We start from the raw sequence: 17372 nt of genomic DNA on the forward strand, positions 1-17372 counted from the left end.
GTGCTAGTTCTCCTGGATAAGATGAGGTTCTTTTTCTGACATTTCAGAAGACCCTTCTTGTAGATGTGAGGCAGTTAGGAGATTTTAATCTTAAATGGCAGTGTACATATGAATATAAATGGATATAAAATGGTCAGTGGACCTTTTGACAGACTATTTTGTGAAGATCTTAACCACATAGAAAAGTTGGAATATTATCTTCTTTGGGTATAACTGATAATATGTCCTTTATGCATGAGAGACTGGATAGTTCCTTCACCTTTGTGCATCATCACTAGTTCCGTGCAGTGAATGCTCCCTGAATTCCTAGGATTTATAGGACCATTGCTAAGAAGTCTAATATCAGGGTCGTTTGTCTGATCAATACATCTTTAAAGTCCATTGTATTTTTCATTGTCTGAAGCTTATCTGTATTGGAATTGTATTTGATGACTCATATTTAATAGAGTGGAAGTATTTAAAGTTAAAAGTAAGTTTAACAGAGATTCATTGTAATCCCAATCAAAATTACAACAGGACATTTTGGAGAAATTATCAAGATGATTCTAACATTATAAGGAAAGGCAAATAGCCAAAGTCATTTTGAAAAATAAGAACAAAATTTGAGGACTTACATTGCCTGATTTCAAGACTTATTATTAGGTTGGTACACAAGTAATTGCATTTTAACAGGTTAAAAATCATTACAAAAGCCGCAACTACTTTTGCACCAACGTAATATAAAGTAAAGTAAACAAGAATGTGTGGTACTGGCAAAGGGACAGATATTTGGAGCAATGGACTAGAACAGAGTCCAGAAATAGACCCACATATACATACATATATTGGAAAATGGGTTTAGACAAAGGTACAAAGGCAATTGGAGAATGAATGGGTGTTTTTCTCCCCGCCCCCCAAATCGTGCTAGAACAATTGGACATCCATATGCCCAAACAAACAAACAAAACAAACGCTAGACTATTGACTCATAACTCATACCATATACAATACATGTAAAAACTAAAACTGTACTTCTAGAAGACCTGGAGGAAATCTTTGTGCCCTTCGGTTATGTAAAGAATTAATAGAGATGACAGATAATTTTCAGATCTTACCCTACTTTCTGTTGAATTTGAAGAAGAAATTATTTCTACTTGTAACTGTATTATTCTCTCAAACAATACGCATGTCTGGATTTTTAAGGAATTCTGTGACCTTAGAACTTTAGTCAAGGTAGTTTTAAGTTTGATTTTGCCTCTTCAGATCTGGCATGTATCCAAAAAGTAAACAAGTTTATAACTATGAGATCTTTCTTTATTATTGATGAAATCTGAGGTATTTAGTTTAATGGTAATAAAATTATTTCCCATTAACCTGCATTTTGGAATTAAAGCAGAGATCTAACAATTAAATCCACAGTTTTTTCTGAATCATTCACTGTTGACTTCCCCATTTTTAAAACAAAAACATACTTCATGTTCTATAAGAGACAGCTGGTTGTTCTGATTTGGAGATAAACCCTAATGAAATAAAGTTGAATCTAAATATATAAAACATAGAAGGTACAGTTATTCATTACTGTACTGATTAAAGGATAATTATTCAATCATGTGTAGTGTTGGCCCAAGAAAACGCCTAAGGCAATTGGTAATGACTGATGTTATTTGGAAATCGCAAATAGCATCCACTTATTACTTTACCTTATTAGGTAGTTTGACATTGTATTTAAAGAAATATTGCCATGCTGATTAAGAACAGACATTTTAGTTCATTATCTTTATAAAGATCTCTCTTTGCTTTTAACATAAAGATTATATTTTGTATATTATATTTTTGATCTGTATTCAGAAAGTTTGATGACTGATTAGCACATTAAGATTAGAGATATTTTTAGAGCTCCTTCTTTCAAAATATTTTAAACATCCTTTAAAATTTGATATAATTAGTAATTTGTAACAATATTATCCTTTACTCTGAGACCTTGGCAAACATTACAATACATTAGCTAATTAAACTTTATAAGTGCTTCAGAACAGTAAGGGATATAGTAAGATCACTTCACTCTTTGAAAAGAAGCCAGTTTCTTAGGCAGAACTCAGTAGACTTTCCATAGCTTCATGGCATTTCACTTAAGGACAGGAAGGAAAGCAAAGTGCTAATTCATTTAATTGAAGCTAACAAGAGGATTTAGGTAGAAAGAACTGACCACATTTAGCTTCTCTGCCAATTTGCATTTTCCCTACCCACAGCGTTAATGTACCCAGTGCAATTGCTTGAGTGAAATTTAGCAGAGGCCCTGGAATAGACAACTTTCTCCTTAAAAAAAAAAAAAAAAGTGTCAACAAATGTTTAATGACCAGGTGAGCTCAAGTTCCTGGTTTTACCCTTTATCAGAAAAAAGGATACCACCTTCAAAAGATAGAGGGGTCAGTACAGTTCCACTTGAGTGGTTGCTGTAGGAGCCAGATACGGCCGTGGCCTCTTCAGGACCTTCTCTTTTACTATGAAGTTCTTTCGATGAATTTCTTGGCCCTCATCTCACAAATTGTACAAAGTCTATATAACTCTTTTGGTTAGTAGAAACAGATGTAGATTTGACCTTTTGCCACCTGGAGTGTCTGTTGCTGTTTAGGGAAGGAAGTATAGCCTAGTGGTTAAAGCAGGAGTTCTGTAATCATACCAGTATTTAATCATACCAGTATTCCACTTATAAACTCTTTCATCTTGGTAAATAAAGTCTCCAGATTTTCTTATTATTAAAAGAGGATAATGAGGGACCAAATTCACTGGGTCAAAGTGAGGTCAAAGAATGTTTTATAATAAAGAGCACTGAAAAATCAATAAGAAAAAGATAACCCAATTTTTTAAATGGGCAAAAGATGTTAACAATTATATCATAAACATAAGGCACCAAATGGGTAATAAACATACAAAAATGTTCTCTACATCATTACTCATCAAGAAAATACTAGTTAAATCTACCATGAGATACCACCATACCACCACAAGAGCTAATATAAAAAAGACTAGCAATACCAAGTATTAGCATGGATGGGGAGCAACTGGAATTCCCATTGCTAGTAGGAGAGTGAATTAATACAACCGTTTTGGGAAAAGATGGTCACTGTCTATGAAACAGGAACATATTTCCCTCTGACCCAGCAGTCCCACTGCTAGGTATACATTCCTAGAGGAACAGGCGCTTATGTCCACAAAGACAAAAGCAAGAATATTTATAGCAACTTTATTCATAATTGCTAAAATTATGAATAACCCAAACATCCATCAACAGAATCGATAAATAAAGCATGGTAAACATATATAATGAAGTTGTAGCCACATTGAGGAAAGAACAAACTACGCCAGGCTACTATATGAATCAATCACACAGACATAACGAGCAATTAATTAAGGCAAACACATTTCAAAAAGAAGACAGTGCATAACACATATTAAGGGTTTAATACATGTGGAGCTGCTCTTCTTAGTTCTCTGAAAGGCTATGCCTTTACCTCCATCAGAACACTTCTGTTCGTGTTTTGTCCAAATTCTTAGAAACCTTTTAAGATCTTTCAGTAACTTGGAAAGAATCAGTGGTATCAGGTCCTACTTTGATTGAAACCCAGGCACTTACTATGACTGGTCTTTTCCCTTCTTCCTCCTGCTCTTTTCACTCCTTGCTGTGATAGCTGTTGGCTCCCAGTTTGTTTACATAGCTGAGTTGTTCCTGCCAAACTCTTTCTTTATGAATCCAGTCAACAATCAGCCACCCACAATGTCACAGTGACTTTGGGACTTTGCAAGTTTTTGTCCTTTCAGCTCTTGCCCTGTGTCAAGAACAAAGCTACCTTATGATAGTTAACACCTGAAAATTGATCTATAATAAATAGGAAGACAGGTTGTATGGAATGTCATATATAAAAAAATTATGACCTTATTTAGTAAGTGAGGGTTAATTTGAATCAGCATTTGATTTGAAAGAGAACAATTTAATTTGTAGGATATTCTAACCTCAGGAAAATTCTGTTTAAAACAAGAACTAAAGATAGAAAAAAGTTTTGTGTGTTATTTTTTAAAAGTTCCTGTGTGTTTAAACACCTAAAGCCTAATTAATGCCTATACAAGTAAGCTGAAAAAGGATTTACTATAAGATAGGCCTGTAGTCAACCTCATAACTAAGGAACTTTTTATTATGCTGTACTCGCACACAGTCAACAGCAGAGACCATACAATGAATCGTACTAGCAATGTTTAAAGAGCAAATAATATTTGGAACACAGAACTTTTTCGGTTTGTTTTGTTTTGATGCTGGCCTGATGTGTACAATGTTTCCCAAAGAAAATGTTATAACCATTATAAATTATTAGAGGTTAGCTATGTAAAATTTATATTTGTTTAGAACATCTCAGAAGAAAAACATTACCTGAGTATTGTCTAGTTTGTTCAGATTTGATTATTTAGATTAATAACTGGTCAGCTGTCTTCATAATTATTTTAATTTTTATGAGAAAGCACAATACTCATAACATCTTTATGTTTAGAAATTGTGTAACTTCAATTTAATATAGTTTGCCGTTGGACTCTCTCAGAAGTTTTAACTTTATGCATTAGATTTAAATCAAATCAAATATAAACCAGGTTTACCTCAATAAATCAAAAAAATAGCTGTTATTACCCATACTTTAATATACAAAAAAACTAAGATTCAGAGAAATTGAGTAAAATGCTTGCAGTCATATGGTATGACTCGTTACTTGTGAGGTTTTACTGCACCTCGCAATTGGCCCCATTTGTTTATCTTAACACCCCCTCCCACAGATTTGCCACTGCTCAGTACACCCTACCTCATAAGATGCTTCGCCACTCGCTTTAGACGTATCAGCCTTACAGGTATCTGTGGAACATGTAGAAAGCTATTAGATGCAAATAAATCTATTAAATACAAAGAACTCTATTATAAATTTAGGATGTATCCAGATGGAGGTATAGATTTATGTATAGGTCATCATATACTGGGTGATTAACCTATGAGACGGTTAGATCACCCAGGTGGTATGGCATGAGAAGGACACTGAGCAAAAGATGGAAGTTTGAAATACCAGCATGTAAGGGATGGGGGAAAAAAAAGGAGGTCATGTCTCCAAGACAGGAAGAGCTGGTGAGACAGATTCTAGAACTAGGGAGAGTACAGGGTATCAGCTGCCAAATAATGGTGGAGGAGGTGCTGTTTAAGAGGAGCTCCAGGAAGTTAAGTACTGAGTCTCTCTATTGCATTTGCGATTAGGTGATTATTGGGGATTTTGCATTAGAGTCGTTTTAGAGTTTTGGTGAACTGAAGCTAGATTATGACAAATCAGATGTCAGACAGTGGAAACAGATGTGCTGTCCAGTACTGTAGCTGCTGGCCACATGAGGCTACTGAGGTCTGCTGTAAGCGTAAACTACACACAGGACAGTATGCAAAAGAGATTATGTAAAATATATCATTGATAATTTTTATATTGATGACATGCTGAAATGGTATTTTGGATAAATAAGGTCAATTAACATATACAAATAAAATTAATTTCACATGATTATCTTTAAGTTGTTTGTTTGTTTTTTAACTAAGGCTTCCTGAAAATTTTAAATTATATATGTGATTAAATTTGTGGCTTGCATTATATTTCTATTGGACAGCACAGGTACAGACTATTCTTTTAAGAAGTGTCATTTAAAAAGAGAAGATAGCAAGAAGATTGCTTCTACATGGAAATGCAAAGTCAAAGGGAAAGACTTTTAAACTTGTCTATGGCCTGTAGAAAAGGAGGAGGTTGGAGGGAAGATGACTAATGGAGGGATAGTCCTTACGAGGTGAGGTGGGGGAGTCAAGTTTGCAGGTGGAGGAAGGCATGAGATTGATTCAGAAGACATTTCATCCTCTGAACTCTGATGTAAGGAGGTGAGAACAGATTTAAATTTAGATAAATATGTAGCTGGGGGTAGAAACAGGAAGTTGGAGGCATATGGACTATAAAAGACAGGTTTAACAGATCACAGAGATTGAAACTAGGAGGGATTTGTGTGACCTACAATATTTTTGACTGCATTAGGATTTTGTGTATTTGGGATTATAAATTTTTTTTTTGTCATAAGTAGCTTTCTGTTGTATAAGAATTTGTTAAAATAATTAATAATGAAGACTCATACCTTCTCCAAAAATGAAGTGCTATTCTTGACATAAGTTATGTTATTTATAGGAGAGTTTGATACTGTCCAGAGCCCCTCCACACCCATCAAAGATCTTGATGAGAGAACATGTAGAAGTTCTGGGTCAAAGTCCCGAGGAAGAGGCCGGAAAAATAATCCCTCCCCACCTCCCGACAGCGACCTGGAGGTATGCTAACTCATCCTCAAAGAGTGTAATATGACGTTTTATTTTTATTGAATGCATATTCTATATTTACAGTTCCATTAAGTTTCAAACTTACATATATATGTATATACACACACACACATATATATGCACATATTTATATACATATATATGTACATATATATATATATATATATATACACACACACATACCAGGGGTGCCGGAAAAAAGTACACAAGTGTACACTTTGGTCAACATTGCTCAAGCAGTAGTTCACCGTAATCAGAAATGCCTGGATGCTGAGGGTAACCACTTTGAGCACCTCTTGTAATTACAGAAGTCAAACGTGACTTGTATTCATCTTTTGTTATCAGTATATATTGAGTATTACAATTTTAATAGTTTTTTCCTTTCTTAAAATGTATATACATTGTTGGCACCCTCTGTAAATATATATACATATATTTGTATATAATAAAACATATATATGTATATAATAAAACAAGTGAACTACTTTGTACTAGACATTTCACACCTGCAAAGTTTGAGATTTCATCCATTATAATGACCAAATTAAAAACTAAAATAACGTAAAAATGATAATGCTTTATAAATTCTAGGCCTGAGATAAATGCATCTTTTGATTCAAATTGGCACAGAAATTTTAAAAATACAGCCATTATTTGTGGGTGATTTTCTGAGAAATACTCCATTTAGTAGTACTAAGGTAATGAGAATGTGTCAATTAATTTAAAAACATAAATAATCTGTATATAAAGGAAAAGTTGTCTCCTGAAAATAAAAAAATTTCCAATAATTTGACGCATATGTTAAAAGTTACAACTGTAAACATTTCCATGTGCCATTTTTTTTAATTGACAGCTCTCTTGAGATCTATCCATATTAAGCAGGTTGATTTTTATTATAAAACATCAGGAGAAACTATTCTTAACCATAATATGTTTCTTCTTACACAACTCCATACTTCAATTAAGGAAAAAATACATTAAATTTCAGATTTAGTAATGTCAAGTAATAGTCATTGCACCTCTTCCTAAGAGATCATTTCCTTCACCTGAACTATCGTAGAATATTCAGATGTTTTTGAGAATCCAGCAGGTGACAATAAATGTATGAACTGGGCTAGGGACAACAGACCATGGGGATCAGGGAGCACTCGTCCAGTCAAAAGTGGCCAGCTCAGTTACAGCACGGTGTTCTTAACAAGGTTGCTGGTTCGATCCCCACATGGGCCACCATGAGCTGCACCCTCCACAACTAGATTGAAACAGCTACTTGACTTGGAGCTGATAGATCCTGGAAACACACACACACACATACACACACAAAGTGGCCCGCCATCACTGCCACATGGAATGTCAGCATTGCCACAGTTCCCAGTTACTCTTCTGCAGTCAGAACCCTAAATTTTGTTTGAAATCTCCTAATCTTGAAAAGCTGATCAATAATTTGAAATCTTTCAAAGCACTGTGCAGGCCAAACAACCCATCTGATGGGCCTACGCTGACCCAAGTGTCCACACTGCAATTTCTATTTAGGGTTACTTATTGAGTCTTTTAAATATTTTTTAAAAGATAATTCATTGCATGAATTGCAAAATTTCATGAATTCATGAGGCATAAAACTTTAAAATAGAGTTTCAAGATCATTTCTATCATAAATTCAAAATATGTCTTTTGGGTATTAACTGCAAGTAAATATTTGGATAAATTCGTTCAAATTAAGACATCTGATTGTTAAGCTTTTGCTCCTCCGGTCTTACAAGGCTTAGATTTGGCAAATTTGGAAAAAAAGTTAATGGAGTTGCATAGTTTTCTATAAAATGATATCCGCAAAGTGACATGTTTTCTACTTGTGAACAGATTTCTGCTTCCTTAGAACTTGATAATTCTGTGATATTTATCTTTTTCTTCAGCGTGTGTTTGTCTGGGACTTGGACGAAACCATCATTGTTTTTCACTCACTGCTCACAGGTTCTTATGCCCAGAAGTATGGCAAGGTAAGGAATCACAATATTTTCCCCCAATAAATCATGTTAGAATTTTGTTCAAAAATCAAGAGCCACTTAAAAATACATCCTGTCACATCTGCTCTTAATTATTTCTTTTCAGTGGCCCATTGTGTTTTGTTTTGTTTTAATTTGAACTGGCAAATTTTACAAAATGAGTTAGTAATTGGATTCTTTTTTCTTTCCTCTTAATGACTGAGTTTTCCACATTGAAACCAAGGTTATTACTCAGACATGATTATTTTAGGAAAAATTTTTGTGAATTGAAATAGACCTTAAACATCATAAAATTATATATCATCTTTTAATAAGGGAAATTTAAGAAATTGTTTGAATTAATTTGTTGCACCAAATCTTGCTATAAAATGCCATTTGAAAGAAGTCGTCTTTTATCTGATGGATCCTTTGGAGTTATGAATAAAAGTGTTTTTGTAATTTTGAATCAGCACACGAACAGAGACTCCCTCGCATATACACAAACTCAGAGACAGACGGTCTCATTGCTCCTCTTCCTGTCCCTCTTGCCATTGTTTTCCTCGTGAGCTAGCTCCGTATAAGAATGCTGTTATCCACCTGGGTGAGAGCTATTTCAAAGACTGATGCAAGATCAACAGGTCTTTCAACTACAATCACAGTTGTTTAGGTCATTGCTGTTCGAGTCTTCATCTTCTGTGATATTTATCTTGTTCTCATAATCTAAACCAGAATTAACTCAAAACATGGTGGCCTGACTTCAATTACTGGGTTCAAAGTTTTATCTAACTTTGGTTCTTTTACATATCACATGCACAGAAGTCTTTATAGTGTCACATAATTTGATAGGGCCTCATGTTGGCTCAACACACAGTTTTTAGCAATTTTGTTAAGCTTTGTATTCTAGACTCGGAGTGATCAATTGCACTCATATATTTCCTCCTAAATTGTAGTCTTGGTGAATCTGCAGTGCATTTGATTTTTAGTGTAGGTAATAAATGTTGTTGCTAAACAGATATGAAAGGTAACAATTTTCTTTAATGACCATTTAGAAGAGGGAATCTTAGAACCTTTATCACAGTCATCATCTAAAACAGTTGTCTTCAAAGCAGAATGCATGCATATGTGCCATATATACACAAAACACTCCACGGAGAGAAGGAAAAAAAAAATATTGGTGGGTGCCTTTATATGCAGGGGCGCACACACGTATCTTGCAGTTTCTATTGTTGTCTGTTTCATAACGGACATACTTTACAAATACATGCACATGACTTTACAAATACATGCACATGACTATAATTTAAAGACTATGTATACAATTCATAAATAAATTATGCATAAATTTAGTGTGCATGCCAAAATCCTATTACTGATAGAGTATACAATCTAAAAAGTTTCCAGACCATAATCTAAAGTATTTCTTCTGGAATAATCCTGGCTTATGAGGAATACACAGTAAATCCTGTTAAACTGATTGTGATATTTTTGTGCAGCTAAGTTTCACATTAGATAAATATTTCAAAGAATCGAACCTGAACACATGAGTCCAAATAATGTTCCCTTCAAAACAATCACCGTGAGAGGCTATACCTAAATATCTATGTTGCTTCCATTATGCCAAATCAGTGGAGGGACTAATCTTTTGGAATTACCTTTAGATTTTTAAAATATTTCCTGACTCCAAACCTTCATCCTTTTGTGGTAACTGTGATCTTTAGAAATAGTGAGATCATTGGAACCCAAGGCAATAAATAAGGAAGGAGCATGGTCAAAATATCACTAGTTTTCTTTTCGTCAAAAATATTATAAACTTCCTTCCATCCCAGAACTGAGCATGGATTTCCATTTGGGACAAGAAAGGGTGCCAATAAAGAGGCAAGAAGAGGTGATGAACCATTTAAAAAACAAAAAAATCTGTGCATAATGAAGCTGCTGTTCTCGAGTGATTCATAAACTGAGTCTAAGCATAGTTCCGGAAGCAATGTTCTCATACTGCCCTCACCAGTGGTGCCTCATTGAAATAAACCTGTCACCTCTCCGAATGGCAGCCTGTATATGCATCATTCATTTCACATACAAGTCCCATTATCTTAAAGTATTGTCATAAAGCTTTGTTTGAATACGGAACAGAAACATTTTCTATGCTTAAAATAGTAGAGCTTACCGAAAGGGTGGGGCACAGTGAGGGGAAGAATGGAACTAACGTTTATTGAATGCCCACGATATGCCACCTAATAAGCGTCACAATTTTAAGGGGTAGGTTGTTCTCCTAAATTTATAGATGGGGAAACGGACTCAGAGAGTGAATAAAGTGTGTGCAAAATCACACAGCTGGTTAGTGGCAGAGGTGAGTCCTGGGGCCCTGGGCTATTTGACCTGAAAGCCCAAGTCATTTCTGTTGTAGCACATCACACAGTGTAGACAATATACCATGAACTCAATACATAACTGTTCCTAAAAGGAGTAAAGATCATTAGCGAGGCACTGTATAGGCAGTTATATGAGTTCTAATTCTCTCAAACGATTCGGATATTTGCCATTAACAGGTAAAACTTAAGAAATGTTCGGGGAAATAAAGTGTGGCAGACAGATATCACTACCTCATGCAGGTGCAGCATAGGAGAAGAAGCAGGGGCACTACTGGAAGGTGTGGAAAGATAAACTTACATTTATAGAACACCTACTGTGTATAGAGCCTGTGTTTGACATTTCATAAGCAATCGGGATGGTGGTTAAGAACAAGAACCTTTGAGTCAGGTAACTCTAACTTTGAAAACCCAATGCTCATGTGTACGTCTTTTTGACCTTGGGCAAATTACTTAATTCCTCAGTTTCAATTTCTGTAAAATGGGAGCAATATGATCTGTAGTCAATAAGAATTAAAGAGATAACATGTTTAAAGGTCTCAGCAGAACACTTGATATGAAGTAACACTCAGAAAAATTGTAACTCTTATTAGTCACTGTCACTAATGTTATTCCACTTAATTCTGATAATTATCTGCTGTTATTTATGGTAATTAAATTCCGCGGTTGAGGAAACCCGGATTATGATGGTTTAAGAAACTTGACCAAGGTCACAAAATGATAAACGCTGCTACATCCATGGGAAACCAGGTCAGTCTCATAGCCAGCCCTTGTCCTTTATCCTCTTCTGTACTCCTCGCAGGGGGCTTGATGGAATGAATTGTCGACATAAGAAACATGCCAACCTGTAGGCAGGGGGCTGCATCAGGCAGGGTATCTGCAGTAAGAAATTTAGGATTCATTCTAGGTGCAATGGCAGCAGCTGGGGTTCAAGGTTGAGTTAGGACATGGTCTATAATTGGCTTCTATGTGGAGAAGGAAGGTTAGAGGAACAAGAATGGACACACGTAGACCATTGAGGAGGCTGCTGTGCAGGAAGTTAGAAGTGGTGGTGCTTAGACTGGAGCAGTGCTTCTTGAACTTGCATGTGAGTCGCAGTAACCCACAGGGCTTGTTAAACACAGGTGGCTGGGTCCCACCCCCGGAATTTCTGATTTTGTAGGTTTGGGGTGGGGCCCGAGATTTTGCATGCCGAGTAAATTGCCAATAAAGCTGATGGACCATGCTTTAAGAACCACTAGAATAGAGTATTTCCCCAACTTTTTTCCTTGGGAAAATGCATTCTGGAACACGTTAATTGAACATGTCTTTGTGGAAAGGCCCGTAGCCAAATAAACTTGGGGAATACTTGCATTTTATGGACACTTGGTACATATTACCATATTAAAAGTCCTGATGTGTTTTACAGTTAAGAATCCTTTGTTACCATGTTTAATTCCTCAGTTCCCTAGTGTCTTCAGCAATGACCTTGAGGACTGATTAAAATGAGGTCATTCTAGTGATTAGTTGACAATTCAGATGGACTTTGCACCACTAATAGCAAAAGTGACCAGGGCCATTATTTATTTCTGCAGGGAAAACAAAAGATCTCCATACAGTTTAAAGGTTGTCTCAGCTTGAAATTGTTAATGTCTTAAGTCCTTTTTACTTCTTAGATCAGCCATGTTTCCTTCCACAATGTGCATTTGTAGAGCATAATTATTTTGTATCACATAGTGATTTTTCAATTCTTTTCTTTTAGCAAGAGAATCCTTTATGCACATACTGTATCACACCGACCATCTTTATGTAAAACATATAAAGGCAGACCTGCTCTCGGTGAAATGTGGAAGTTAGGGACTGGCGGTGAGAACCCATTTCTCTCATGTAACCAATCCCCCCCCCATTATTCTCAGTCAACCCTAAAGGGTTCCCTGAGTCCTGAGGTTACTCAGAACACAGTCTGTAAGGCAGTAATCCAGCTGAGCACAAAGCTAGAAGTGAGAAAGATGTCCTGTGATTGGATGGGCCTGTGAGCCTATTTCCTTATCTGAAAATGGTTATGATCTATTTCCATTCTGGGCTTACTGGATGGATTAAATGAGATAATGCTGATTTGTAAAAGTAGCACACAGCTCTGGAAACCATCATTCACATCCCAGACTAGAGAAATGTAAGTAAATATACACAATATTTACCACAAATGAAAACTGACTAAAGGGATATATTTTCAGCCATGCAGAAGGTCAGTGTTTACACAAAGTAGTACTGCAGTGACCTGAAATATAGTGAGCTGCGAAGGGGAAATATAAGCACCAGAGATGTAAAATTACATTCTTACGTGACCACACCTACCTACCTATCTGCCTGTCCCTCTCTTTCGCTTTCCTCCCCCCACATCAATAAAATAATAAGTACCGTTTTTTGAGCTTTTGCTGTGCGCCTGGTATCCTGTTAAATGCACTAGCTTTCACCACCACCCAGTGTGTCTGGTTCTATGTCACACAGCTTGTAAGTGGCATAGTCAACCAGAACCTATATCTCTTGGACACGTTTTTAATCTCTACACTCTTTTGGTCCCACCATCTATAAAATAAAATTCATAGAACATAATAATTTGGCAATGCCATTTTATTCATAAATTACCCAGTATAACTAACTTTCGTTAATTAAAAAAAAATTTTTAATCCTACTTCCATTTATAAATGAATAATTTTGTGAATTTTCCAAAGTTCTTCCTAATACGTCATCACTTTATGACTCTGTTCAATTGTCAACACAACATGTTCTTTCCCCAAGACAGAACTATTCCTGAATATTTACCATGAAGGCAAATGAGGGATGTCGGCATTTGAGTTCTGCTGCCTATGAAGCTGATGATGGGCTTTGCAGCTGAGCACCAGTTGGCACGTACAGTTTTCAGCACTGCAAAACTCTAAAAGAGGAGTTTGTAAATTTGGCAGGACATGTAGACCAGGAATCATCCATCATCTGTTAGAGTTTATGAAGATCATTCCTATTCCCTGATTAATTGTGTATATTATTTTACCTGATAAGTTGCAGTAATTCCTCTTTTGGGGAGGAAGGGGTAAAGGGAGCTAAATAAATTGTGCTTGAGGGATTTGATTTATTTTGAAACATTAATGTGTCATGTGCTCTGAAGCCATGATTCTCTAAAGTTATTCCACAGTAAGGGTGCAAAGGAAATAGCCCAAGTCAGGGAAAAGATTGAAGGAAAAGTGCACAGTTGCCTTATACTGTGAAATTAAAATTCAAGCTCCCAAAACTGCGTGCTCATTTTATACAACATCTTATGTAAGAGCAGTGCTGGGGAAATAATGTGTTCCTCGGGATAAATTAGTTGGTTACTTTTATATTAAACAAGCTATACGTAGTGATACAGAAAGACTTCTGAAATAGCACCAGCTAGATTTTAAATTATGGGAAAGTACTGACTTATATGCATGTCATCTAAGGAAAAGCAACATGATTTAATAGGAAGCAATTGGAAGTAAGTGTTGGAACCATGAAGTGGAGGCCACCCAAGGGCAGCACACAGATTACCCCCACTCTGAACATAACGGTTAGAGCATTCTGCTTTGGAGGGAGAATGGAGCTGAGCTTAAATTCCACTCCACCTCCTACTACACATGCGCCCCAGGATAGTTTATTTAGTCTTTGTGAGCCTCACTTACCTTTTATAGAAGATGGGGAGAATAATTTGATTAGGTGGGTTAAATTTGTTACTGCATTAAAACTCAGCACAGAGTAAACATTCAAGAAGTATCACCTATTTGATTTGGTTTCAAGGAAATTTGAAAGTTGGGAAACTGAGTTTGGGGGAAACGGGATATTTTCTAAAGAAATTTGCATATGTTTGTCTCTGATTTGTGTCCATACTCAGCTCAGTGTTGTAGAGAAGTAGAGGGTGACTACAGTGGTTGTGATATGTATTGAGAAACGAATGCAGAATGTACAAGCCTCAAACATTTTCTAGTGTATTTCATGGTTGTACCTAGTAGGTGTGTTTGCATACACATGTGTGTATGTGAATAGTATGTACATAAATATAGTGCACATGTATACAAAAGTAAAGCCAAATCAAAGACAGTGATGTTTCTCAAGCTCTGTCTTAGGGTAGTTTGAGAGACAGTGCCACGTACTGACTCCTCTTTCAGAGCTCTCTGTTACTCTTTCGTTGAGTAGATGTTTATTTTAGAGAAATTGTTTTTCTCCTTTTGAATTGAATAGCTCTAGGTGATATTATCATGGCCAAATGTCTTACTTTTATAAAAGCCCAACCTCATCAGATTATTGCTGGGCGTTCATTAGAAAGGGAAAAGATCTTGAAGGGGCATCATATTTATTGACACAAAACTAATACACCAGAAAGATAAGTGATAAATCAGTTTCATAAAAACGCAAACTTCTAGAGAATCCTATAACCTCCCCTGAAGTTTCGGTCCCAGTTGATGATCTCAGCTTTTGATCCATCAATCTCACATCTTGGGGAGATAAGAGAGGGAAGATTAGATCATTAACTTGCCTTAAATTTCCTTAAATCATCATCAACTCTCCTTTTTCTAAATGAGTGGGTCACCTATCTTTTCCACAACTTTCCTCTAATGTGCCATTTCCTTTTGTCCCTGAGCCCGGAGGCTTCCTCAGCAGCGTGTGTTCACTTTCTCTGTCGTACCTCTCCTCTCTCAGTCCTGTGCTTTCTAGCTCATTCTCCCATGGCCATTCTCACCAACTAGACTTTTTCCATTCCATCTGGTTGCTATACTATACTAATTATATTGTATAGTATAAAAATAATACTATGCTAGTTTTATATTTAAAAGCATTTAAATATAGAAATAAATTTGATGGACTAGAAGGGCTAAAAATATAATAAAAAATTAAGTGAATCCCATCCATTCAAAGGCTCCACAATAACAATAATACAACAACCATAGGTATAGCATATTACTATTGCTGTAATTCCCTCTTGAGCTATATTTATTCTTTTATTAGTTTAATTAATTTGGGTGAGCTTTACTCATTGAATTGTATTCTGATTGAAAGAGTAGAAACTGGCAGTTGTAGATAGGTTGTGTAATGCCTCCTTTGTGGCCTCAGGTTACTTAATATTGACTCCTGTTCGATTGTAAATATGTTGCTTACATCAAACCCTTGGACATTGAACAAATCCATTTAATCCAAGGCAAGAATTACCTAGTTTTTCACCCTTACCAGCTCCTCAGCAGGTAGTTGGCTACATGAGTAAGAGTCACCGTGGATCATTTTGTCCCTGAAGTTCAGTCCACAGGTGGTCTTTGTGGAGGTGACAGTGGGGCAATGCATGCTTACTTATAACCTGAAACTATTTCTGGGGAAGCTTACTTGCCAAGAAATTATATTGAGCCACCATTCTACTTAGTGATGAGACGGACTCAAGTCTTAGAGTCCATTGGTCGTACTCCAGAATCGTAACTCCTGGGAAACCAGAAGGTCATGCCAGCTGGCCTTCTCTAACTGTCCCAGACCTTTTTGAGAGTTCTCAGACCAACACATTTGAAAATATTAGCATGCCTAGGACTCACCTAGCAATCTTGTTAAATTACAGATTCTGCTTTAGTAGATCTGGGGTAGGGTCTGCGACTCTGCCTTTCTCCCAAGTTCCCAGTGGATGCCAGGGCTGCTGCTCTGTACACTGTACTTGTGGTAACAAGGTCTTAACGGGCTCTTTCTCAGTCTTGTTTGTACACTGGAATCTCTGGAGAGCCTCGAAATGACGGATGCACGGGTCCCACTTCAGAGAATCTCGTTTAAAGGGTCTAAGGTGTGGCCTGGGCAGCATGCATGGTCAAGCGTGAGAGCCTCTGCCCTAGAGGTCATCATCCCAGCCCTGGATATCACTACGACCCACTTTTGAGTAAAGCATCACTGTCCTTATCCCTCTTTTTCTCCATCAAACTCATGTTGTAAAAAACCCACTTGACACTCTATCGGTACCGCAACAGCTGAGTGTGGCCACACATCTAAGGGGGTCCCAGGACTCCTGGATTAATTAACTCTTCCTCTGACTATTTCAAAATTTTGCTGCTCTCAAACCTTCAAAGCTTCCTCTCAATTCTGCACAGAACAGTTTCTCTATCGCTTGAAAACAAAAAAAGGAAACTGAAAGAATTACTCATCTTCACACCGTAACCATGTTCTCTGCCTCCTTTTTGTACCAACACTCAGGTCCTGGATCCAGGCCTCATGTACCCTGGATCCAAGGCATCTACTCCTGAAACCACCTCTTCCACTCCTGAGTCTCCCATTTCCCACTCTGGATTATCCCGTTGCCATGTTCCATGCTGTGATAGTCTCATCCTCAGAAAAGCCTCTCTAGCCCATTTTCAAGTCACTGCCCTCTTTCTCTGCTTTCCCCTAGCTTGCCAGTCAAACCACTCTCTCAAGTCTGAGGAATGATCTTGCCAAATTCATGATTTATACTGCTGAGGCCTCTGCTCTGCATTTGACCCATCTGAGCACCCCCTCTTTCTTAAAATACTTGTTGCGCTTCACTTTCCTGACCTTGGGCACTCTGCCTCGTGCTGTTCCACACCCACTAATTCATCCTTACCTCTGCATAGGTTTCTTGCCACTGCGACTGTCTGTGCATGGCCAGTCCCCTCACCCTTTCCAGGTCTCTTGTCC

The 17372-nt window shown here is 36.9% G+C and overlaps 1 protein-coding gene across 18 annotated transcripts in view; it reads left to right on the top strand.

Moving 5' to 3' along the window:
- Window positions 1-17372, top strand: part of EYA4 (EYA transcriptional coactivator and phosphatase 4) — a 286539-nt gene that overhangs the window by 242045 nt on the left and 27122 nt on the right. For all 18 annotated transcript variants that reach the window (XM_019732796.2, XM_019732792.2, XM_019732795.2 and 15 more), the window contains 2 exons: window positions 6219-6355; window positions 8272-8355. In XM_019732796.2, coding sequence (XP_019588355.1) covers window positions 6219-6355; window positions 8272-8355 — 221 coding nt within the window. The remainder of the gene's footprint in view (window positions 1-6218; window positions 6356-8271; window positions 8356-17372) is intronic.

Source organism: Rhinolophus sinicus, linkage group LG05, assembly GCF_036562045.2.
Source record: "Rhinolophus sinicus isolate RSC01 linkage group LG05, ASM3656204v1, whole genome shotgun sequence".
Taxonomy (NCBI): domain Eukaryota; kingdom Metazoa; phylum Chordata; class Mammalia; order Chiroptera; family Rhinolophidae; genus Rhinolophus; species Rhinolophus sinicus.